Source organism: Capra hircus, chromosome 3, assembly GCF_001704415.2.
Source record: "Capra hircus breed San Clemente chromosome 3, ASM170441v1, whole genome shotgun sequence".
NCBI classification, from domain to species: Eukaryota; Metazoa; Chordata; class Mammalia; order Artiodactyla; family Bovidae; genus Capra; species Capra hircus.
This window is the reverse complement of record NC_030810.1, coordinates 89,898,177-89,924,969: the sequence shown is the minus strand read 5'-3', so window position 1 is coordinate 89,924,969 and position 26,793 is coordinate 89,898,177. Positions and strand designations below refer to the sequence as shown.

The window sequence follows — 26,793 nt, the reverse complement described above, 5'->3', positions numbered from 1 at the left end:
TAGATGATAAAATTGAAGTTCGTAGAGCTTTTTGCCCAAGGTCATTCAGAAAGTGGCTAAGGTAGAACCCAAATTCACAGGCTGTCTGACACCAAATTCTACAACCTCCCCTACATTAAATAAACTATAAGTTTTTGAGAAAGAGAAATACAGTGATGGGGAACGTCTACATTTACAAACGTAAGGGGGAGGACAAGAAATAAGTAGAGACAGAATAAGAATAACTATAGGGAGACTTCCCTGGTGGACCATTGGCTAAGACTTCTGCTCCCAATACAGGGGGCCTGGGTCCAATCCTTTGTCAGGGAACCAGATTCCACATGCCGCAACTGAAGATCCTGTGTACCACAACTAGGACCCAGTGTAGCCAAAAAATAAATAAATAGAAACTTTTTTAAAAAAGGAATAATTAGAAGGTACTGACATAGCAGTCTAAGGAAAGATAATTTCTAGAAGTAGCTGACTGGCCTCAGTGTGAAATGCCATACAAAAGTCAAGGACCAAGAAAAGGACACTGGGTCAGGTAATTCAGGAACCATTAGTCCACCTCGGACAGCAGTTTCTGTAGAGTAGGGACTGAAGTCAAAATTCATAAAGTCAAGAAGTGGCTAAGTAATGAGGATGGCACTAGTCGGAGCAGAATGCTGCCTGGTTTGCTTGTACAGTAGAGAGGGAGAGAGATGAGGGAAGGGAGAGATAGAAGAAAGGGAGGAAGGGGAAAGTGGAAAGAGAAGGAAGAGAAGTAACTTGCAGGAATTACTATTTTGACTAAAGAAATGTCCTCCCTCCCACCCTACTTAAGCACAGGAGAAATAAAAATATTTCTAGGTAAAGAGAACTATTTATCAGAAGAGAAAATGAAGTTACAATTAGACATCTTGAAGTAGACAGGACTGTATGAAATCAAGAACACGGATCCTTCTTCCTCAGATGGAAGTACATGAAAGAAAGATTTCTGAATGTGGAAAAGAAGAGAAATAGAAAGATTTCATGTAATTCTTAATCCTTTTAAAATGTGAGGGAGGAGATGCCTGTCTAAGGACAACAGGGAAGTTTTGGAACACAGTACCACTGATCCTTGAACAACATGGGTTTGAACTACTATTTTATTCAACAGTAAATACTACAGTGTTACATAATCTACCATTGGTTGAATCTGTGGTGGGATGAAGAACTGTGGATACAAAAGGACCTTGGACATGGAGGGCCTCCTATAAATTATACTCAAATTTTCAACTGCACAATAGGTTGGTTATCCCAACCACTGCACTGTTCAAGGGTAAACTGCATACAGAAAAATACCAAGGACTATCGAGATAAAATTAAGAATTTCTAAGCAGAACAGCTGAGGATATAAAACAGTAGACACTGTTAGAATACTTTCTGTAGCTCATTTTTTAGCTAAGAGAAGTGAGAAAAGGACATGGTGGGGTTACTCAGTGTGGAAGCTCTCCAAGTTAAGAAATGAGTAGTGAAAAATTTCGAATAGGTAACAAATGATAAGTTGAAAGTATATTAAGAATGAAAAGCCAATTTTCTAAAAAAGTGTGTGTGTCATGTCTCTCCTTGCCATACTAGGTTCCAAAATTGAGTTCTGTGCTTATCTATCATAATGTGTTTTTTCTATTTTTTAAAAACAAAAAATAAGAAAAACAATCATAATGATAACCAGCATTTATGTATAGCATTATGCATTAATAATCTAACCAACATTTTTCTTAAAAATGTCAAAATTTTACAAAGGGAAAATTGTTAGAACAAAATTTATCTTTTTTTCCCCACCAAAAGATATTAAAAGAAAGTTAAAATTACCTTTAATTTCTAAAGAGCTGTTTGGTTCAAATAGTTTGACTATCCAATTAAATCACTTATGTAGAAGTAGCTTTGTAAAAAGTTCTTTTTGATGAGTGTAAGGCTATTTCTTAAATAAGACAGATGTGAAGTAGGATTCACTGACATTTAAAATTTTTATGCACTAGGGACCTCCCTGGTGGTCCAGTGGTTAGGACCTGGTGCTTTCATTGGCGTGGTCTGGGTTCAATCCCTGGTGGGAGAACTAAGATCTTGCAAGTATTGTGGCATGGCCAAAAAAATTAAAAATAAGTAAATAAATAAATTTTTATGCACTAGGATTTTAAGAAAGAATTTTCCATATAAAATGTCCTATTTATACTCCTTTCAAAAATAATTTAGGGAATAAAATGCAGAAGAGACTGTAACTAAGAAGAGATGTCTGTGGCTGGCCAAAGCCTCCAAATGATAAGGTAAATATAAGAAATAAAACTCTAATAATGAAGCAGGCAGATACTTAACAGTACAGAAGCCGTTGGAATAATGATCTTTCACGTAGGCCCTTAAAGCACTGTCACAGGATTCTCTCCAAGACTTCAGACTTCCGTCTACTTCTTCTGGCTGGGGGTCACTTGCTTCTTTCCGTAAGTGATCAAACTTAAAGGAAATTTTGTTTCTTGGATCTAAAAATCTGCTATTACCCAGGTCACCGTGTTCTGTAATTAAGACCTTCCAAAGAATAATTACAAAGTTAAGTAACTGTAAAAAAAAGACAGTTCTTGTCACACTTTACAAAACAAACAAAAATTCTAGAGGCGATTAACTCTTCGTTTAGTCAGATTGCTCTTTCATAAATTTTTCAATCAACCTGTATTTTTATTTTTATAAAAATATGATCTTTGGGGTAAGTCAACTCTAAACTGACATTTCCCCCATCCTAACAATATCCTTCACATTTTGGTTTCTATAATATACAATCTATATGATTAATATACAACCTATGCATACATACAACTAATAATAACTTAAAAGTACACTTCTGCATTTGTTTTTCAAGTATTTCACGAATTTCTTCCAGTCATTACACTTAGCATTTAAAATAGGTAATACAGTCAATCATATGATTCAAAAGTGAAAAAATAATTAATATAAAGTGAAATCTTTTTCTCACCTCTATCTACCATTCACCAAATTCCCAACATATTCCCCCTTCCCCACAAAGGTAACTGATTTTATTAATTTAGAGCAAGAGTTCTTTGGCAAGCTATGTATGAGGTGCCATTTGTTTTTGTAAATAAAGTTTGTTGAATACAGCCCTGCTTGTTGTTTTTTTTTTTTTTGTATTGTCTATGGCTGCTTTCCTGCCGCAATAGCAGTGCTGAGTTAGATGATTCTTTCGGTGTTTCTTTTATTTTTTAATGAATACAAGTGTATGCTAATTCTCTACCCCTTTCTTTTAAACAAAACTAGAATTCTATACTGTACTTTCTCTTTTTAAATTTGATGTATCTAGGCAATCTTTCCGTATTAGTGCTTATGGAACTTCCTTGTTTTTTGTTACAGCTATGTATGATTCCATTGTATAGATATACAAAAATGTATTCAACTAGTCTCCTATTAATGGATAGCTTGGGTAGTTTCTAATCTTTTGCTGTTATGAACAATACTGCAACAAATGTCCTTTTATGTACAAGTTATGTACATGTGCCAAGCAAACCTGTGCTATAAATTCCCTGAAACAGGACAACTGGGTCAAGGGTAAACACATTCATAATTTTGATAGAGACTGACAAACTGCCCTCTATCATAGAATGCTATACCAAGTTACAAGCTCATCATCAGTAGAAATCTTAACCTGCATTTCTTTTCCCCTTAAAAAAGAGGTCTTTTCAGCAAAAAAGACACAGATGTGTGTAACGGACTTTTGGACTCAGAGGGAGAGGGAGAGGGTGGGATGATTTGGGAGAATGGCATTGTAACACGTATACTATCATGTAAGAATCGAATCGAATCGCCAGTCTATGTCCGACGCAGGATACAGCATGCTTGGGGCTGGTGCACGGTGATGACCCAGAGAGATGTTGTGGGGAGGGAGGTGGGAGGGGGGTTCATGTTTGGGAGCGCATGTACACCCGTGGTGGATTCATGTCAATGTATGGCAAAACCAATACAGTATTGTAAAGTAAAATAAAGTAAAAATAAAAATTAAAAAAAAAAAAGAGGTCTTTTGTATTTTCACTTTGGTGAACTATTTGTACCTAACCTTTGCCCACTTTTCTACCGAGTCTTTGTCTTTTTCTAGTTGAACTACAGGGAGATTATCCTTTTGCCTGGGTTTTGAATTCCACATATTTCCCCCTAACTTGTCTTCTGACACAGTTACTATTTAAAAATAAAGTCTCTTTAAAAAAAGAAAATTATTTGAAAATAATTCCTACTCTTGAGATTTCTATCCTTATCACAACCTATCTTTAAAAAACCTTGTTTATAATAGTAGGAACCATACATAAGACAATTTCGTTAGTCTTACCTTCATAAAGCTTTCTCATTACAATTTTACAACTTTTGTAACTCAAAGGCAAACACATTCACATTAAAATTTTAATTTGTACTTCCTTAATTACTATTAGTAGATGATTTAACACTTTTAAAGTTTGCTTTGTATTTTCCAGTTGAGTTAAGCTGGTTCATATTTGTTGCTCATTTATCTACTGAACTCTTGACATCATCCTAGGGTACTTGAATAACCTTTTTATTAATGTTTAAGGTATGTATTTTCTCCCTTTAAAATTTTATTTTTAAAACCTTTTTATTTTGTAGAAGTAAAAAATACTTTCTAACTTTTAAAATATTTCATCATTATTCAAGGTATGAATCTCTTGTCATTTCCTACTAAATTTTTATGTTTAAAAATTAGTTAACCTTTAGGATTCCCTAGTGGAGAAGGTAATGGCACCCCACTCCAGTATTCTTGTCTGGAAAATCCCATGGATGGAGGAGCCTGGTAGGCTGCAGTCCACGGGGTCGCCGAAAGTCGGACACGACTGAGCAACTTCACTTTCACTTTTCACTTTCATGCATTGGAGAAGGAAATGTCAACCCACTCCAGTGTTCTTGCCTGGAGAATCCCAGGGACGGGGGAGCCTGATGGGCTGCCGTCTATGGGGTCGCACAGAGTCGGACACGACTGAAGCGACTTAGCAGCAGCAGTGGTCTAGTGGTTGAGAATCCACCTTGCAATGCAGGGGATACTGGTTCGATCCCTGGTCCAGGAAGGTCCCACATGCCTCAGGGCAACTAAGCCTGTGTGCCACAACTACTGAAGCCCAAGTGCCTAAAGCCTGTGCTCCAAAACAAGAGAAGCCACCACAAGAAGCCTGCACACTGCAACTAGACAGAAGCCCCCACTTTCCACAACTAGAGAAAGCCCTGGCACAGCAATGATGACCAATCACAGCCAAAAATAAATAAATAAGTAATTAAAAAAAATTAGTTAACCTTTAAACTACATTTGGAATTAATCTAGGTATATAGTTGGCTTTGGAAATCAAACTTAAGGTTAATCTTATACATTTAATCAATTATTTCCTCTTCTGTTTTACAGTACCTAGATTAAGTCTCTACTATCATTTCTTTATGTCTTTATGTTTGCTGGCATTAATCTACCTTCGTTGCTGTTCTTGATCAGAACAATCCTGTATGGTCTATAGCAATTTTCATAGGAATTGTATGGAACCTATTTGAAAAAGCTTCCCATATTATTTTTCTTATTCAGAGACACTTTTTATATTTTTTCTGAAATGTGGCATTTAAGTCTATTTAATTTTCCATTTATTTCTCTGATTAAAATGTGTGGGGGTAGGTATATAAAAACCGCATGACAGACTCTTGCTAGTTCCTATCCAATATCCATTCTTCTCCCTTTTCCTTACTAACAGAATCTTAAAGGTTTTTCAAGGCCATGTGTCCAACTAAAAAGACAACACTTCTCAAAATGATAAAGTGATATGCATTCTGGCAATAATTTATCAGTGGAAGTTGCTTCTGGAACAGAAAATAGCACCTCTTGCACCTTCCTCCTTCTTCCTTCCTGGAACTTAGATTCAGACAGCAGAGATGGATCAGCTATTTTGAGACCACAATAATGAAAACCATACATAAGGATGGCACAATGAGAGCTAGAAGCAACTTGGGTCTCCAATGATATGGAGCCGCTGTGTGTGCCTGCACGCATGCTAAGTTGCTTCAGTCATGTCCAACTCTGTGTGGCCATATGGACTCTAGCCCACCCGGCTCTTCTGTCCATAGGATTCTCAAGGCAAGAATACTGGAGTGGGTTGCCATGCCCTCCTGCAGGAGGGAGCTGCCATAATATCTCTAAATATTACCTCTGGTCTTCTTATGTGACAAAAAGTCTCTATTACGTTAACCCACTGCAGCTGATTTCCTATTATATGCAGTGATGGCATCTACTTTATTAACTCAAATGTCTTTCCACATTTTCCTTTTATGTCTAGGTAATGTGTTGTTGTGGCTAAGAATGTGATCTCTTTTTGACTACATTTTTAACCTGGCTACCACATGTATATGGGACTGTTCTTATATCATGTATCTGCAAACAGACCTTACTCATTATTTCAATAATTCTGCTGTTATTAGTAAAGTATACAATATCAACTGTAAGAAATAGTTATCATTTATTTTTCTTGTCTTTTCTTGTCTTTATACTTGTAAAGTATAAAGAAAATACTTGTAAAGTAAAAAAACTTGTAAACTTATAAAGTTGTAAAGTATACTTGTAAAGTAAAAAACCCAGTATTTTCTTGTCTTTTATACTTATAATTAATCTATTTTCATTGAAAAAGATAAGCACAAATATAAACCAAAACAAATAAAAAACAACAAACAAAACAAATTATAGTAATCCTGTGATCCCAACATAGAGAGTTAACATTTTGGTATGTATTTTCCCACATTTCAATTTCTATGCACATCTATATAATACTTTATTTCTTTTCTTTCTTATTACTTTTATTTCTGACTCTTAAGATGTATACATTCCCCTCATGATTTAACATTTCATAAAATAGGATGTATCTTACAGTGACAGCATCTTAAAACTGTCATAATTTAATTGACAGTATTTTCACTTTCTTAATGGCACATAAAGATGTACCTTTCACAAAATTTAAGATGCAAATTCTAATACAATTGTTCATTTAAATATTTATTTAAAAAATAAACTAGCACAACGCTACCTGCTGCTTCATGTTTTAGCTTAATATATCATAAACATATTTCCAGTTCAGTATTTCTATCAGTTTTTGATGGTTACACAGGATTTTGGCCTACAGATATTTAATTTAATATTGGACATTTAGACTGCTCCCAGTTTTTCACTATCATAAACCTTGCTTCAAATAATCTTTTTTACACATTTATATACTTATTTCCTAAGATAAATTCTTTGGACTTGTGGGTTCAAAGGGGATTCAGACTGTGAAAAGGCATCTGTCATTTGATGCCATACTACCTTTGAAGTGTACATTAATGAATCTGAAAAGCCCTGTCATGTAATGTTAATAACTGTGGGAAAAAAGGGGAATATGTATTTACTTTGTTCCTGTATCTGAACAGGAATCCTTGTTTTCCTATTAAATATAATGTCTTCTGTTATCCTTACCAAGGAGAATTAGAGACAGCTGGAAAGCTTATGTAAAACTTAATTCCTTTTACTTGCATTGTTCTTTTGTTAAGGACAATTCTCTCTTCAAATAAACTCCTATTTTCAGAGGGAGGAAGAATTTCCTAATACGTAGAATATTTACAAAAGCTAAGACATGAGTTTACTCAGCATCTTATCTTCAGACATCTGTTTTACAGTATTTCTACTACCTTCCCCGCACAGTCTATCTAACAGAAATAATTGTTACCTGATCTTCATATCCTTCTATCTTCACAGGCGTGAACTGATCCATGTTATACTGGGCAAATGCACTGTTTTGGTTTTTTAAAAGGAAGAAGAGGGAGAAAAACCAATTATACATAAGTAAGTATAAAAGGTAGTTCAGGGAATTCCCTGGCAGTCCAGTGGTTAGGACTCCATGCTTCCACTGCAGGGGGCATGGGTTCGATCCCCAGTTGGGGAACTACAATCCTGCATGCCATGTCGCACAGCGGGGGTGGGTGGGGGATGGGGGGAAGGTAGTTCACAGAACAGTGAAAGAGAATATGTAACTGGGCTATCATTCATTATGGACATTATAGTGATTCTGTGCAAATTTTAGGTTTGCAGAATCTGGTCCCAAAATGAATTTAAAAAAAAAAACAACATTATTGGACAGGGCAGAAGATTATTTCCCAAGCAGCAGTTCTTAAAAATATTTTCTACAGCTAAAATCTAAACCAATTATATATCACACCAAATGCCTTTATAACAATTATTTGTTGCTCTGCATCTAAAAAACACTTGTTCCATCTCCCCACCCCACCTCTGCTCAGTCATTATCCAACTCTGGTTTCTTCTTTACGAAGGAATTGTGGGCCAGGTGGATAGACAGTAACTGAAAGAGCACTTTGTACTCAGGACTAAAGCAGAGTAGTGATAAAGCCAGAGAACAGGAGGCCCTAAAAGCTAGACAGTGTTTAAGATTTAAAAGAGACAAGAAAATCAACCAACCAACCACCAATTTAATGTTTTTGAGGACAAGGACAAAATGAAAATGATATTCTAAATCAATGATTGGATAGAATAATCATGTAATTATTCTTTGGTTAACTCTATTAAGGTACTTTCTCAGCATCTGCTATTCTTGGCAATGTGAGAAACATCATCACTTAGTACCAGCCTAATCTTTCTACAACTGGCAGTTATAAAAAAAATTCAGCATGAACAAAAAGAACTACAGAAGAAAATGTAATAGCTAACATTAAATTCTGTTGAGCAGAGAAAAAATATCTGAGCAAAAATCAAAATAAGACCAAACATAATAAACTTTAAAAAAAATAATGTTTGGAGGGAACATGTTTTCTCCAAGGGGGAGAAAAACAACTAAAAAAAAAAAACAAAATAAAACAATTGCTTTATTTTGAAGTATTTTAAACTGTTTTCAGGGTACTAGTTTATTATCAACATAGTTTACCCAATATTACAATAACAAGTAAGTGGATTTAGAAAGATACATACTGTGCCGCCCCTTCCCTGAGGAGATTATCATTATTAAGTAGTAGCCGGACATCTGAGGAGGAAAACAATGTTAAAGATGTTAAAATTCAAATGTTCAATAGAAGGCAAACGAGAAATTTTAGCAGATTTCTAGATTAGATTTCTAGAAAATCAGGCTTTGCAAGATTAGTTATGGATACCCCCTGGTGGCTCAGACAGTAAAGCATCTGCCTATAATGCAGGAGACTTGGGTTTGATCCCTGGGTTGGGAAGATCCCCTGGAGAAGGAAATGGCAATCCAGTATTCTTCCTTTGAGAATCCCATGAATGGAGGAGCTTGATTGGCTACTGTCCATGGCGTCGCAGAGAGTCGGACATGACTGAGTGACTTCACTATTTATGTATGTATCACTATACATGTTGATATTCTAAAAATATACATACACAAACAGATGTTAATAATGTTCACAGCTTTGCATAGATTTGTGATATAATAATCCAACAATAAACTCTCGTGGAGTTTGATTATAGCAAATGAAAAACATGGTTTATAGAAAGTTAAAGTTAGGACTGATAATTTATATCTAAAGAATCCTTTTAAAATAGATTAATTGTAGGCTTTTTCTGTAACAGACCAAAAGAGCTGGGCACAATTCAGTCAGTGGCAGCGAAACTGCTGAACATATTTTCCTCGGAGCATCTAATGCAGGGCCTACAATCTTTTCAAAAAGCTCTGTGTCAAGAGTCCAGTCACTTCTCCTTTGGAAGAGGAGGGTTCTTGTTACTAAGAAACTACCAAGAATTAACTCCAAGTGTGTGTGTGTGTTTTCAGTTGCTCAGTCACATTCGATCCTTTGCGAAAACATGCACTGTAGTCCACCAAGAGAGAAGGCTAATTATAAGGCAAAGGCAATTGACTCTTAGAGCTTCTGAAAGAAGGGGCTGGCAGAGGTCAATGTGTAGCATTACAATAAAAACCAGCTGTCATGTCATAAGTAGCTTGCCAATTCTTAATCTAATGCTTTGGTATCAATTATTCTTATGATATTCCTATAAAGTACATTTGTCAGAAGTAAAACAAAGTACTTGTTTTATAAAGGCCACTAATTTTTAAGTCAAGAATTTATCTGAGCTAATCAGTTAAAGTTCAAGTTGCTGGAGAATTTCTAAAAGCTCTGTTGTTGAAAATTTACACTCGGTCAATATGGAAAGACAGACTAGGCAAAGAAAGGCTGCATTTGTTTTCCTTGTTAGTGCTCAAATATTCAAAACAAGTCATAAAGAAGAAAGTCTTGATTTACTTCTTTTGTGTTATTTTACTCCTTGTAAATAACATTCATATTTCTCTTAGTTGTTTTTCCTCTGCATCATTAATTTTACCAGTGGAGATTATTGATTGTTCCACAATTTGTGGAGCTCTGAGCCAGGTGCAAATGAACATCATACAGTTCCCCTAACTAAGGAGGTAACCTTTTAATGTAAAAGTAGAATTTCAAAATAAATGTTTGGCCCTGGGATTTCTTTGGAAGGTATGATGCTAAAGCTGAAACTCCAGTACTTTGGCCACCTCGTGCGAAGAGCTGACTCATTGGAAAAGACTCTAATGCTGGGAGGGATTGGGGGCAGGAGGAGAAGGGGACGACCCTGGATGAGATGGCTGGATGGCATCACTGACTCGATGGACGCGAGTCTGAGTGACCTCTGGGAGTTGGTGATGGACAGGGAGGCCTGGCGTGCTGCGATTCATGGGGTGGCAAAGAGTTGGACACGACTGAGCGACTGAACTGAACTGAAACTGAACCAAGATGCACAAAGATGATGGTTTTACTCAAGGGGAATTTTAAGATGAATCAGTTTACAACTTAAAATGGGATTATGATGATTGACATTAACACAGTTATAATGCCTCATTTACATTTTTTATTCTGTAAGCTGTGTTAAGACAGTAAATAGTATGGAAGGTTGTAAATATACTGGAATAGTGGTTCTCAAATTGGCTGTGAGTCAGAATCACCTGAAGGACCTGATAAAGCAGATTACCCATTCCAACCAAGATCTAACTAATCTTAGGATGACGACAACACTGGAATCTGTATATTTAACAAGCTTTCTGGATACAGTCAGTTTGGCCCCAATGGCTCTAAAAACTGTCCTAAACTATGGCACTTCTTGAATAAAAGCACTGAAGAGATTTAAGCTATGATCTATAATGATAGATATGAAGCTATGAAATTTAATATTATTTCTACATTGATCAATACTGAACTACTTTAAATCTTTTTCACATAAGATAGGTATCCTAATATACTAGGGTCTTAAGAGCATGCTTTTGATGCAGATCTGGGTTTAAATCCCTGTTCTGACACTTACCAGCTGGGTAATAGGGTGATATTGAATAAGTTATTTTAACCTCTTTGAATTCTGATTTCCTTAGCTATAGCTATAATGTTGTAAGGATTAAGAGAGATAGCAAACACTCAATCAGGGCTTGTAAGTGATTAAAGAGGGTCTGAAATAACTAAGTACTAATCTTTACTCACCGTTGAACACTTCATTGAATTCCCCTGGCGGTGCATGAGTGATAAATTTAGCAGCTATGCGTACCTAAAGAGAAATAAAATTTACAGTAAAAGAATTATGAAGAGTAGCATATAAGATGGGAAGGAATTAACAGACAACAAAATTTTTATCACATCCCTTGAAATATAATTTCCTGTTTAAATCCTACTGGTTAGCAGCCTTCAGATTCTCCTTTCACAAGACATCTCAAAGTGTTTATTATCCATACAGATTTTTTCTAATTTGGGGATATACATGCTGCTACTTCTGAATTTTTCTTTTTTAAAAAGCTGAAAAATCAATTTTGGTCAAAATATACTATAGTCACAAAAATAGAAAGCTACAATCCTATTTCATTTATAAACTCTTAAGCAAAACTAAATAAAACATTAGCAAATTGGTTTTATACCAATTTATGTTATGGTGTTTACCCCAATACAAGGATGATTCAATACTAATAAATCAATATAACTTACAAATTAAAGAAGCAAAACCCCGTGATCACCTTACCTCATGCTGGAAAAAACAAAATTCAATACCTGTTCAAATATCATAATACAACAACACAACTACTAGTTTTTAGTAGGAATAGAACTTACTTTATGAAGGGTTATCTACCAATATTCTATAGCATACTCAATAATGATGAAACGTAAGCAGTGTCACTAATTTTAAAAGTAAGACAAAGATGATTCTTGTCACCTAAACTATTCAACACTATACTAAACATCCTAAAGAATGCTGTGGAAAATATTTATTCTATTATTCATTTTAAATTTCTCTCCTGCCCACTACTGCCAATCTGTTACTGGGACTCTGATTAGAGATGGATGCTGAAATGTTAGGGTCTAACCTGAGTATCTAATTTTTTCTCCTGTTTTATCTTTTCTGTCATTTTATGCCTGTGTAGGGAGAATTCCTCAGCTGCATTTTTCACCTCATTAGCATGCTCTTCAGTTGTGTCCATTTTGCTATTCAATTCTATTTTAACTTCCAAGACTTATATTTTGTGTGTGTGCATGCAATAATCTCTTGTGTCTCCTTGAGGATATTAACTATACTTATTTTAAAGTCTTGTTCTATGGACTGTTTCCTAAGAATTTAGATATACTGTTGATTTTTGTACTTCTCTTTCATGGTACTATTGCTTCTCTTTGAATTTATTTTAGTTTGCCTGTTCTGTTTAGCTGCAGTTTATCTCCTTGATTGTAGGGGAGGGAAATAGTAGACTTGGTGTTGAGACTGTGTGAGCAGATTATCTTCTGAGTGAGCACCCTATGGTCATAGGCTACCTGGGGCACTGCCCTGACTCTATGCTCCCAAAGCTCATTCTCAATGCTATATTCTGAGGGCTAATGCTACTGTCTGCAGCTTAGCCCAAATGGGAATGAGAAGAGGAGTCATGTGGTCCAGAAAGCTTAGAGAACAATTCCACAACTAATCCACTCCAAGGTTGTTCTGAGTTCTTCCCTTCTTTCTCCTTAAATTGATGTCCTCCAGAAAAGCCCCTACTTCCACAATAGTTTTCTTCTTCAATGTGTTTTGGGTTTCCTCTGATCTTACTTTTTTTCATGTTTTTGAACCATTTCACCTTTTTTCAAGAACTGCTTAAGGACCTCTCTGGTGGTCTAGTGGTTAAGAATCTGCCTGCCAATGTAGGGGACAAGGGTTCAATCCCTGGTCCTGAAAGATTCCACATGCCACAGGGCAACTAAGCCTATGCATCACAACTACTGAGCCTGTGCCCTAGAGTCTGTGGTTTGCATTAAGAGAAGCCACTGCAATGTGAAGCCTGCACACTCCAATTGGAGAGTAGCCCCCTACCCTGCTTACTGCAATTAGAGAAATCTCGCTTGCAGCAACAAAGATCCAGCACAGCCAAATAAAATAAACAAAATTTAAAAAATAATACGAATAAAAAAACTAATGCTGTATTTTTTTTTAATTGGCAAAAAAAAAACCTTTGGTTCACTGATGACACGCTTACTAACTTAAACTATTACTAATTTATGTCTCTTCCCATTCCCTTTTTTCCCTACATTTTCATTTAAAAAGTTTTGTCATTAAAGGTAAGGTAAAACCATGTATTTAATCTGGTATATAAATCAACCTCTCATTTCTTAACAAGTAAATGCTGTTTGAGAATCTTAACAAGGAATGTAAGATCCTATATAATAGAAAGAAAACCACCCAACAATCTGGAGTAACATTTAGTGATATCTATATATGTGTAAGTATGTGTGTAATAATGATGTTAGCAATGAAACAGGACTGACCGCAAAGGCTCTCTCATATAATTCTAACACATTATGAGGCTACTAAAAATTCCCTAATATCTCATGTGATGAATATAAAGCTGATTCAACTTACTGACAAGGGGCAAAGAGGAACATGTATATCTAACAATAAACTGAGCTCTACTTTCCAGTTAGGCATGCTCTGTTGATTTCTTCCATTTCCTTCAAACAACTTTAAGTTCCTGTTGACTAAAATAAAATAAAAGTTGCGAAAGTCAAACCATTCTTAAGGCAGAGAAAAAAAGACACTAAAGTCTTTGGAAAATAAAGCTGGGGTTGAGAATTTTACAACTTTAGCATCCCTAGGTTTATATGGAAGATCTTATATGACTTTGCTCTTATTCTAAAAAAAGTAAAAGAAAAGCTGCTCCATAACTAAAATTATTTGTTCAGGCAAGAAAGGCTGACTGATTCATGCAGCAAGGCAGAATGAAAACCCTGGATTCTAATTACTGGATCTGCTGGTCCATTAACTAACTAGATTTGCGATTCTGGAAACTTTGCTAACTTTTTTTGGTTCTGAATTTCCTCATAATAATCCAACTCCTAAAAGAGATTAGGAGATCTGCAAAACTTTTCTGAGCTATAAAACTCTCTGTATCTTTAAGACTTAGAAGACAAACTTGTATATTGATCACCTGGAAGCAGGGTTGAGGAATCCATAACACAAACACCTTAAAATATTCTTATGCAGGCACGTACAGTTTCAGAACTCTGATGTTGCAGAGTAATTGTAGATACCCTCCAATGAAAACTACTGGAGATTAAGATGAAATACTCCATAAAGCTCTTATATTAACTAAGCAACAACAATAAAAAGATAGAGTTTCTAATAAGGAAGAAGTGCCTCTCAACTCATGAGAATTACACTATACAGGACTAACAGTTCTAATTTGGTTTCCAACTGTGTATATGTGCTTTCCAAGTGCACTTAATCATATTACTGTACTTGTTAACTGTTGTTATCAATCACTTATTTAAGAAATTAGAAAATGTATTTTGAAAAGCAAACCTATTTTTTTAGCCTATTTGTGGTAAGTCTGTTGAGCAGCTATGGTCTTTCTGTCAAGGTGCATTTCCCACAATCCTTACATAATTAAGAAACTCCCCTCAGTCACGAAAAATTAACTGCGTGCAATTCAAAAATATATTCATATACTACCCCAAAAGCAACTTCCTTTAAAAGAATAAAGCTACCGCTATATTTTACATATTACTTATTAATGTTTGAATACATAAAAGTAGAAGTTACCAAACTGAAAATTCACATTACTCATATTTCTAAAGTTACCTACAAATTTTCAAAAGTTACAAAATCTGATGGAAATGCCATAACTAAAAAAGCGATTTGGATAATGGAGAAACTGACAGACAGTGCATGTAAAAAAGCAGTGGTTTATCTATTCAACAAACATTTACTGAAGAGCCAGGAAGAGTCAGTAAATAAAGATTAAATACTGTTAAGACACTGTCACTGTCCTCAAGGGATCTGTCACCCAGATAGTAATATAGCAATCATTAAAAGGAACAATGAAGCACAAAGGAAGATGCTGTCAATTCTATGTAGGTATTTAAGGAGGGCTTGGAGTGACTTTCAAAGGCAATGATGTTTCAGCTGGATTGGAGGATGAGTAGATACCAAGGTGAGCATCCCATGCAGAGCGAACAGTAGGTACAAACTAAGACAACATAGCTTGACAAACTGAATGGAGATATTTAAAAGATATGCATAACGTAAAACAACACTATTTTTTCCCACAGATTCTTTTTGCATTTTCAAAAATAAAGGTTTTAAAAAATACATATGTATACTAATCATTTATGTCAAAATGCAATAAATTTTTATTATCATTATGATAAAAATGAGTTGTTTGAAAAACTCCTTTTTAGTTTTAATATCTAATACAATACATATCAGGGCTTCCCTAGTGGCCCAGTAGTAAAAACTCTGCCTGCAATACAGCAGACGTGGCAGATGCAGCTTGGATCCTTGAGACGGGAAGATCCCCTGGAGGAAGACATGGCAATCTACTACAGCATTCTCACCTGGAGAATCCCACGGACAAATGAGCCAGTGGGCTACAGTCCATAGCCCACTGGACTATAGGTGTTGCAAAGAGCCAGACACTACTGAAGCGACTGAGCACGTACACACAATACTCAGAAGCCACATAAGTAAAAATTCAATTTCACTGCACGGGGCAGGATTTGATTCCTGGTCAGGGAAGTAAGATCTGACATGCCATATGGTGCAGTCAAATACAAACCAAAAAAAAAAAAAACCAAACCAAAAACCCCTCAATTTCTATGTAAACACTAAATATAAAAGATAAATGCACCTCTATATTCGCTCCAGCATTATTTACAACAGCCAAAATATGGAAATAATCTAAATGAACGGATAAAGAAGTGATGTGGAGTATGTGTGTACACATATAAACACAAGGGAATATTAGACTTATGGACATGGGGAGAGGGGAGGAGAGGGTGAGATGTATGGAGAGAGTAACATGGAAACTTACATTACCATATGTAAAATAGATAGCCAACAGGAATTTGCTCTACGTAAAAGGAAACTCAAACAGGGGCTCTGTATCAACCTAGAGGAGTGGGATGGGGAGGGGGATGGGAGGGAGGTTCAAAAAGGAGGGGACATATGTACACCTGTGGCTGATTCATGTTGAGGTTTGACAGACAACAAAATTCTGTAAAGCAATTGCTGCTGCTGCGTCACTTCAGTCATGTCTGACTCTGTGTGACCCCACAGACTGCAGCCCACCAGGCTCCACCGTCCCTGGGATTCTCCAGGAAAGAACACTGGAGTGGGTTGCCATTTCCTTCTCCAATGCATGAAAGTGAAAAGTGAAAGGGAAGTCCTTCAATTGAAAAAAAAAATTACCAGGACTAAGTGCCACAAAGCAAATGCTCAAGTCATTACAAAGCTCTGGTACTCTGAACAAACATATAAGACGTAAACCAAATTGATATACTACTTGAGAAAAAAAAAGAATGAAAATCTGCCATTTGCAACATGAATGGATATAGAGGGTATTATGTTAATTGAATAACTCATAAAAAGACAAATACTATATAATTTCACTTACATGTGGAATCTAAGAAACAATCAATAATGGAGACAGAGAACAAAAAGGCAGTTGCCAGAGGGAGAGGTTTGCATGGAGGAAATAAGTAAGGGAAATTAAGAGGACAACCTCTAGTTACAAAATAAATTAAGTGACTGGTATGAAACGTATAGTGTGGGGAATAATAGTCAATAACTATGTAGCATCTTTGTCACATACCTTAACTGACTTACTGTGGTAATTATTTTGAAATGTATAGAAATATCAAATCACTATGCTGTATAACAGGAACTAACTTAGTGTTATATGTCAATTACACTTCAAAAACAAACTCATAGAAAAAGAATTTAGGGGTGGGGAGAGATAGTCAAAAGGTACAAATTTCTTGTTAACAAGATAAGTAAGTACTAGGGATGTAATGTATAAGATAATACATATAATTAACTGCTGTATTTTATATATGAAAGCTGTTAAAGAGAATAGGTCCTAAGAGTTCTCATCATAGGCAAACTTTTTAAAAAACTATTTCTCTACTTTTGTATCTGTCAGATGATAGATACTCATGAAACTTACTATAATAATCATTTCATGATGTATATGAGTCAAATCATACACTGTACACCTTAAACTTATAGTGCTGTATGTCAATTATATCTCAATAACACTGGGGGAACAACAACTTGATTTCTAAGAGTGTAAATGAGTTCTGAAAGCAAAAACATCTGAGAAGTGTTCTGTTGATAACATGGGTTGCTTACTTACCATGCTGTTGAATGAAAAGGACTGCAAAATGTTGTATTCCTATCTTTTTTTTGAAGTATATATATTTACATAAATGTATAGCGGCTACTAACTTGTAACTGGGACCACCTCTGACAGTAGTATTACAAAAGCTTTTTTTCTTTCAATTTTAAGCTCATTTCTATGTTCAAAAAATTGTACACTAGAAATTATTTGTATGAAAAGTAATTTTTTAAAAAGCAAAAAAGGGGCATGCCAACATTTCCTATACAATAAATAATTTTAAAAAATTATCTGAGAATATCAAGAACAGGAGAAATGTCCAATTTAAGAAAACAAAACATCTCCTAATTTTTAAACTAAATTGGGGAGACTTGAAGATATATATACTATGGTAAGGTGAAGTTTTAAATGAGCAGTTAAAAGAAATGTAGTTATCATTAGATGCCAACATGGGGTCCTATCACTGTCATTGTAAACGACTCCCCTTTTTATTTCTGGAAGTTAGCAAAAAAGACAGATTACAGTCAACTCTATTTGTGGGTTCAGCATACAAGGACTGAAAATATTTTGGGGAAAAAAATTCCAGAAAGTTCCAAAAGTCAAAGCTTGAATCTGCTACACACTATTAACTATTTACATAGTATTTATATTAGACATTACAAGTAATCTAGAGATGATTTAAAACATATGACAGGATGTAAGTTATATACAAATCCTACCCCATTTCACATAGAGAACTTGAGCATTCTTGTATTTTGTGATTTATGGGGGTCCTTGAACCAATCCCCCTACATGAGATGACCATACTCAGTATTAGATAAACATCTGACAGTCTCTGAAGACGGCTTTGAAGTATTGAGCTGTTCTGTCAATGTAACAATACTATAAAAACACCTTGAAGTAACAGGTGTAACGTAAGTAGTCACGACACATTCATATAATCACTGTGAACTCTAAAGTGTGCTCCATGGGTCTCTTTTCCTCTCATTCTTCTACTGTTTAGTTCCTAGACCTACAGCTACACTCCCACCTTAGGGCTATTGCAATTTTCATTTCTTTTGCCAGAAATGCTTTTCTATCAGAGTTCACTTCCCTCTTCATTCAAATATCACCCACTAAAGTACCCTTCTCTGACTTCCTGACTTCTATAAATTACCTAATGTACCCTCCATACCCTTCATAATTCTTGTCCCTTTACTTGCTTTAAATTTCTTCAAAGAATTTGCCACTGAACATATGGTTATCGCTCAAGACCTCTAAAAGAATTCCAAGAACGTAGAGCAGAGGTCTGCAAAGTGCTAAAGGGCCAGACAATAAATGTTTCAGAGCTGTGCGGACCACATGATCTCTGTCCCAACTGTAAACTAAGTGAGCCCATGTTCCAATAAGACTTTTTAACTGAGGTTCAACTGACAAAGCTATAAAATAATTAAAGGGTACGATGTGAATGTTTCTGATATATATATATATATATATACACACACACACACACAAACACATCTATAGTGTGAAAGGTTTACCCCTACTGGGTTAACTAACATTATTTTAGATACTGCAATTTGTATTTCATGTAATTTTCACATCATGAAATATTCTTGTTTTTTTTCCCCTAGGCCTTAAAAAAGCAGGCAATGGGCGAGATTTGCCACCTCTTGGCATAAAGCATAAGAATTTGTTGTTTGTTAATTACTGTATGCATAGGACTAAGACCTGGCACATACAAAGAATGTAAATTAATGAATACTATTTATTGTTTACAAAACGCTTTCATAACCTCCCTTTTGATCTTAAAATAGTTTGTTAAAATAGGCAGTGAAGAGACTATTATCTCCATTGTAAATGAAGGAACAGGTTCAGAAGTTCCTTGTCCAAGGTCACATACTTAAAAAAGGGGCGGCAATGCACTAGACAACTGACTATATTATGCAATAGTAACAGGTTATTAAAATTGAGAATTTATATATAGTGAGATCTCGTGGGTTTGCCTAATCCTTTTAGAATTTCTTTAAACCAAGAATTGAGACAAAACTTTGTGTGTGAAAGCTGCAGTTGTCACAAAGTTGGGAGGGATAAACAGAATGATAAACAACTTTAAAAGTCCAAATTTTATCATCCAGTCTCAAAACTGAGTCAAAACTAACAAGATGAAATTTAAGAGAGACAAACAAAATCATGGGAACAAGCAGAAGGAGAAAAAGAAATGGCAGAGCAGCTGGTAACTGCAAAAATATTTTTGCTGCAATACAGATGAGGGATGGGACCTCCCTAGTGGTCCAGTGGTTAAGAATGTGCCTGCCAACGCAGGGAACATGGGTTTGACCCCTGGTCCAGGAAGATCCCACATGCCGTGGGGCAGCTAAGCCTCCCGTAACTACTGAGCCTGTGTTCTAGAGCCCAGGAGCACACGCGCTGTAGCTACGGGAGCCCACGCGCCCACAGCCTGTGCTCTCTGACGAGAGAAGCCGCGGCAACGAGAAGCCTGTGCAGGACAACTAGGGAGGAGCCCCCACTCACTAGAGAAAAGCCCACGCAGCAACCAAGACCCAGCACAGACAAAAATAAGTAAATACAAATTTAAGTCCTTGTTTCAAAAGTTTCACTGTACATAACATTCATATGATAGTATCTGCAGTAAAGCGTGTATTTTAAAGGGGGAGAAGCTCAAGTCTCATATACAATTCCATCCCTTCATATATTTAAAGATTCTAATAATGTTAATTCCATGGAATGCATTGTATTTCTAACCTAAACAGGGGGAATTTAAAGTCTGTAAGTATCAATCAAAGATAAGTTTTCTTATATTTCAGTTTTTTCTCATTTTCCTTACATCTTACTTTTCCAAAAAGGAAAATAAAGCAAAATATTCAATCCTTTCAAGATTCAAAATTTCATTTTTTTATTGCTAATATTTGTACTGAAGTTTAACAATCAAACCAAGAAGGTAATATATCCTATTGTTTCCCAGAAGCTGCTAGTTTTAATTTTAGTAAGAAAGTTTAGAAAATTATTAGAAAAATAAATTTATGAAATTTTTATAAAACTCAAAATTTTAGCTTACTAAATAATCTTTTTTTTCCTTGGCTGTGCCATACAGTTTGTGGGACCTTAGTTCCCTGACCAGGGATTGCACCCAAACCCTCAGCAGTAAAAGCAGACTCCTAACCACTGGACTGCTGAGGAATTCCCCTAAACAATCTTATAATAACAGACCCCATACTATTCATAACCACCCCATCTATTCATAACCACCTTTTAAAATAATTTCCTTAACAAAAGAATATCAAGTTGAATATTTAACAACTGTCAATGTTGGGAAAGTAATTCCAGACAGGCAATGAAGAAATTTTTCATTAGATAATATCCATATTCCAGTTATCCACAAGACCCAGGTCAGTTTATACTGCCCAAATTTTGTATACTTCAGGAATGAAATCACTGCCAGCGAGTAACCTTTGTCTCCTTCATCAGTCTATTAAGTGTATTAACGACTTTGTTTCTGGGCCTTTACTCACACTGTCCTTGTGCCTCTCTTTCCATCTCTGTCTAAATCAGTCCTACTTTTTAAAGCTGGGCCAACCAATACAATATTGTAAAGTAATTAACCTCCAAAAAAAATATGAATTGTAAAACTAAATATAGACAATATAACCAATTAAAAAATAAAATAAAATAAAAATTGTAAATGAAAAAAAAATCTCCACTCTTGGGTGGTCTTCTGCCTTTCCTGAAAAAAATAAAAATAAAGCTGGGCCATCTGTTTCTTTCAAAGATATTTTCTCCATTACAAACGCCTCAAGAATCCTGTTCCTTCTACCATACTTTTGAACATTTATCACAGCACCTATGTCAAGACTGTGGCAAAACATTTAAAATACAACATGGATGCTCAGTAAACATCAGCTAGACAAGACTGCTAGCAAGACAACTATGCTTTAAGTTATCAAACTGAACAAACCCTTCAAATTACTGAGAAAATCATTCCTCTCTTTCAGAAGTTCTTTGGGTCTTACTCATCTAATGTTCCCCATCACTACAATCTTCATCAGTACTGATAAACAGAAACAACTTTTTCTTGACCGAAAGTTTTCAAAGTGACTATTCTGCTTCCGTTTAAACTGATCTTTCAAAGTTTACTTTGATCATCTTTCAAAGTTTCCTCATGTTCTCAATTAGACTATACTTCAAAAAAAGAGTAGTAAATTGTGCTTTCGTAAATGTTTATTTTTATTCTACAACGTTCCAGAACTATTGAAGGATAAGTAGCTGCATTCCTCCTCCAGAAAGAGATACTATTCTAGTTTATCCTAGTAAGAAAGTTCTATCTGTACAGAAGTCAATGTTATTTTTTTCCTATTAGAAGATATTTAGGATGTCATTGCTATTGTTGTTATTATTTTGGATTGTAAGACTGTTTTTTCTAAGGACAGTTTCAGGTTCACAGCAACACTGAGAGGAACATACAGGGATTTCCCATATACCCTGTCCCCCTTCCCCCACCAGCATACTCTGTCCAACTCTTGCAACCCCATGGACTGTAGCCCACGAGGCTCCTCTGTCCAGGGAATTCAGGTGAGAATACTGGAGTTGGTTGTTATTCCCTTCTCCAGGGCATCTTCCCAACCCAGGGATGGAACCCAGGTCTCCTGCATTGCAGGCAGACTCTTTATCACCTGAGCCCCCAGGAAGCCCAACACTGTGCCCCCATGTGCACCGTCTTCCCCATTATTAAGATCCCCACCAGAGTGGCACATTTGCTACAACTGATGAATCTACACTGACACATCATTATCACCCAAAGCCCAAAGCCTACATTAGGGTTCACTCTTTGGGGTGCACACTCTATGGGTGTGGAAAACATATCCACCATTATAGCATCATACAGAGTATTTCCTAAAAAACCTCTGTGCTTTAAAACAAAACAAACAAACAAAAAAACCCTCTGTGCTTTACCTATTCATTCCTCTCCCCCAGGATGTTATGTTTCTGTTTTTTTCTTTAATACACCTTGCCTCAGTGTAGTTCATTTTCTGGGTCTGGTTCTAAGGTTTTCAGAATATCAACAACAAACTCACTGGGTCAATTATTTAATAGATGCAAGTTCCAAACTGCTGACATGCAAGTATTTCAGTATCAAACTAGCTCCAGAATTCCAGTTTCACTGCCTTTATCAAACAAAATCCCTGCTAGCTAAGAGTCCCCGGAGGCTAGTGAGAATCTAATTTGGGGTATAAGTTGAGGGGAAAAAAAAACATTTTCAGTGATCTCCAGAAGTAGAATAAAGATTTCACTAAATTCCAAATAAGCTAAATGTTACCTTTCCAGTTTAGATATGGAGATACTACAAAGATTCAGAATGTGATTAGGGGAATTCCCTGGCAGTCAAGTGGTTAGGACTCTGTGCTCTCACTATCAGGGGCCTGAGATCGATCCCTGGTTGGGCAACTAAGATCTCACAAGCTGTGCGGCATACCCCCCAACAAAAAAGAGAGAAAATTTTAGACATATATAGTTGATTTTGATTTATCATTATCCATAAAGGCTAAGGTTTAAAAGGATAGATATGTCTAAATTATAATCAACATTATAAAAAATAGATCACGACACTTTCAAATAATTTGTTCCATGCTTAGTCTTTAAAAAGTCATTTCAAGTATTTCTTAGAAACTATTCTAGTAGTAACCAATTATAAGTCTGGGTATATGTAGACAAATAGGTAGGGAAGGCAGACACGTTTAAAGAAATTTCATTAAAAAAAAATTCTACCAACACTAAGGAAAATTGCTTGAAGATTTACTAAAGTAATAATGTAACATGCATAAGAGCTCCTCCTTGTCCAAACTTTAGTCAGGCTCCTCTGAGCCCTCTTCTCAACTAGGTCTTTATCTCGGGCCCCTCTTGTCTATGGCCTGCCTAGCCCAGTCTTAGCAAGAACCCTGCTGTCAGTTTAAAGAGAATTCTCCAACTCTGGATATATGATCAAGTTCTACACCCCCAATCTCTGATGTATAAGTCCTCGATCTGCCAGTGAGCAAGAATCCTTCTACTCTGATGTCTCCTCTTAGTACTTTTCCATTTATGCCCCCACTGCCCCGCCCCAGCCACGCAATTGCTTGTTGGCTATAAATCTCCATCGGTCTTTGCTTATTTGGAGCTGATCTCAATCTCTCTCCCCCTAATACAAAAGTATAAAATTGAGGACTCTTATCATTCTAGCAAGTATCAGATTGGTTTTCCTTAACAGAAGTCAGCAATGTATTTTACACTGTATAATAGTAAGTAAAACATACTTCACCATAAAATTTACATTTAAAAACCAAAAAATAGCTATTTTATTTTCTTGTTATCTTTCCCATCCATTCCCTTTTAATTTACAACTTCTCTATGCACCAAATTAGAAGGATATCCTTATTCCTTAGTCCTCATTCTGGACTTTCCTAATGAACAACACCCAAGATGTCAATAAAAAGATTTCCAAGTATATACCTTAATTGGTCATTTAGAAGTTCAGTGTAAGTGATAAAGCCTTAAGTCACCATTAAAAAAAAAAAAAAAGAATTGGCCCAATCTTAGTCAAGATTAAAAACAACTGTCTCATCTAAACTCCAAAACAACACTGATATATATATGAAAGGAGGGAAAGAACTCTACTTGGCTTAATTAGAGAATCTGCCTGAATGTCTAGATCAATAACTGAGGAAATTTAGAAGTCTGAGATATAACGTTCTAATGAGTCAGGAAGAAAGATTAAAGTGAGTGCAAAGATCACATAAGCAACATGTTGCTGAGGAGCTTAAATTTGTTAAAACCCCCAACCCGAGGTGACTGGGCAGACAGGTAAAAATTTCCAAGTACAATGGCCAGATACAACTAGTATTGTTTTGTAAATAATCAGGACCAAATTAAGAAATGATGGGAAATCCACACTGAATGCCTTGAGTTTCACACGCCAGAAAGCAATGATGCAAATACCAAGTCCAAAACGGTAGAGTTCGGCAGTGAGACACCACACTGGCTTGGAAACTGATGCAGTCAGAAACAAGAAACATTTCCCCTTTAAGAGATGGTGCACCTGGTATTTTACTGTATTTCTATCTTAAAGGTGTGTCTTTTTTTAAACCAACTTTTTTTTTTTTTTTTTAAATCACTGGGAGTCAGACATGGTTTCACATGCCGGCTTTAGCACTTAATTACTTGGGTCTTAGTTTCTTCATCTGTTGAGTATAATACCTGCTCATATATCTAGCACTACTTTGCCTGGAGAATCCCATGGACAGAGGAGCCTGGCGGGTCGTGGTCCATGGGGTCGCACAAAGTTGGTCCGACACCACTTAAGTGACTGAGCACGCACGCATTTTAAGAATCCAGTGAAGTAACATGAGACAGATATAGCAGATACTTAACTTTCTTTCCCTAAGCAAACACCTGCTGCTGTTGCTGCTCTGCTAAGTCGCTTCAGTCGTGTCCAACTCTGTGCGACCCCACAGACGGCAGCCCACCAGGCTCCCCAGTCCCTGGGATTCTCCAGGCAAGAACACTGCAGTGGGTTGCCATTTCCTTCTCCAATGCATGAAAGTGAAAAGTGAAAGTGAAGTCGCTCAGTTGTGTCTGACTCTTCACGACCCCATGGACGGCAGCCTACCAGGCTCCTCCGTCCACGGGATTTTCCAGGTAAAAGTACTGGAGTGGGTTGCCATTGCCTTCTCCAAGCAAACACCTAGATATCATCAAGTCTTTATGTTTACCAATTTGTTCATTCACTCGGACAAAAAGGAGAATGGCCAAAGAAGTAAGCTAACAAATTCCCTTTGGCCTTAATCCTTGGTTGTGAACAACAGCTATACAATTAGAATCACCTGGGCAAGTTTTATGGCTTCCCTAGTGGCTCAGACGGTAAAGCGTCTGTCTGCAATGCGGGAGACCCGGGTTTGATCCCTGGGTTGGGAAGATTCCCCTGGAGAAGGAAATGGCAGCCCACTGCAGTATTCTTGCCTGGAAAATCCCATGGAACGTGGAGCCTGGTAGGTTCAAATGACTAACGCCTGGGTTCCACTCACAGACCTTCTGATGTAATCGATTTGGAGGACAGCTTGGGCACTGGAATTTTTTTTAAAGATTCTAGGGTGATTCTCAGGTCCTGTCAAGGCTGAAAGCCACTACCTTAGCTAATATGAAGTGCACATCTTCATGGTGGACACAAATAATGTAAGACATGCACATAGTCAGCATCCTAGCTTTTCAATTTTTGTAAATTTTACCAGTGTTAGCAAAACAACTTATACAAACAATAGCCCTCAACAAAGATGTCAATCATTTAAAAATAACTATAATTCAAAGCAGCAAAACTGCCAAGTCAGTATTACAGACAACATACAACACAGAATTTGAGAAGGAGATGGATATGGGTTGGGTTGGTTAAAGACAACTACAAGGAAGGGGAAGGCGGGATCTAAGCTATGCTCTACAAAGTGCTTTAAATAGTAGGGGGAGAAAGAAAGAGGCTATTACAAATAAGGGAACTGGTTAAGAAGGAAAAAAGGTAGGAGAAAAAATTGTTTTGTCAGTTTGGCAGACACAGATTTATCTGTGGATAATAAAAGAGAAAGGAAGAGTAAGATGAGTCAGATGGTAGCAGTTAACATCAAATCTGGTTTTACTCTGTAGGTGATGGAGAACTGCCAAAGCCTTCTGTGTGGGAAGCTCCATTAACAAAAATTAATCTCGAAGTACAGGAGTCCTCAATATGGGTTCACAAAACTTGGAAATCAGTCTGCCCTCTAAGAGTTCATCAACTGTGAAATTAAGACAGGTACTATCAAAGCAAGATACATTCATTTCTTTATTCATCAAATATCTGAAGGACTACTATGAAGGCGCTGTTTTAGGTAATGGTGATTCAACAGCACATGATCCTTACAGAGCTACATTCTAGTGGGTAAAGAAACAACAGATAAGATTAAACAACTAAACTACATGGTATGCTAGCTAGTGATAAATGCTAAGAAGTAATTATAAAGCAGAGAAAGGGGATATGAAATGGTAGATTGGAATTGGACAGGGTGATCACAGAGGGCTTCACTAAGAAGGTAACTTGATGAAATATCTGAAGAAGTAAGGGATAAAGAAGGAAGAGAACGCCAAAGAACACAGCAAATGC

General features: G+C 36.3%; 1 protein-coding gene across 1 annotated transcript in view; it reads right to left on the bottom strand.

Moving 5' to 3' along the window:
* CAPZA1 (capping actin protein of muscle Z-line alpha subunit 1) overlaps window positions 1-26,793 on the bottom strand; it is a 42,713-nt gene that overhangs the window by 8,848 nt on the left and 7,072 nt on the right. The window contains exons 2-5 of the mRNA XM_005677884.3: window positions 11,497-11,560; window positions 8,978-9,029; window positions 7,725-7,788; window positions 2,314-2,520 (exon numbers count right to left, since the gene is read on the bottom strand). Of these exons, the coding sequence (XP_005677941.1) occupies window positions 2,314-2,520; window positions 7,725-7,788; window positions 8,978-9,029; window positions 11,497-11,560 (387 nt within the window). The remainder of the gene's footprint in view (window positions 1-2,313; window positions 2,521-7,724; window positions 7,789-8,977; window positions 9,030-11,496; window positions 11,561-26,793) is intronic.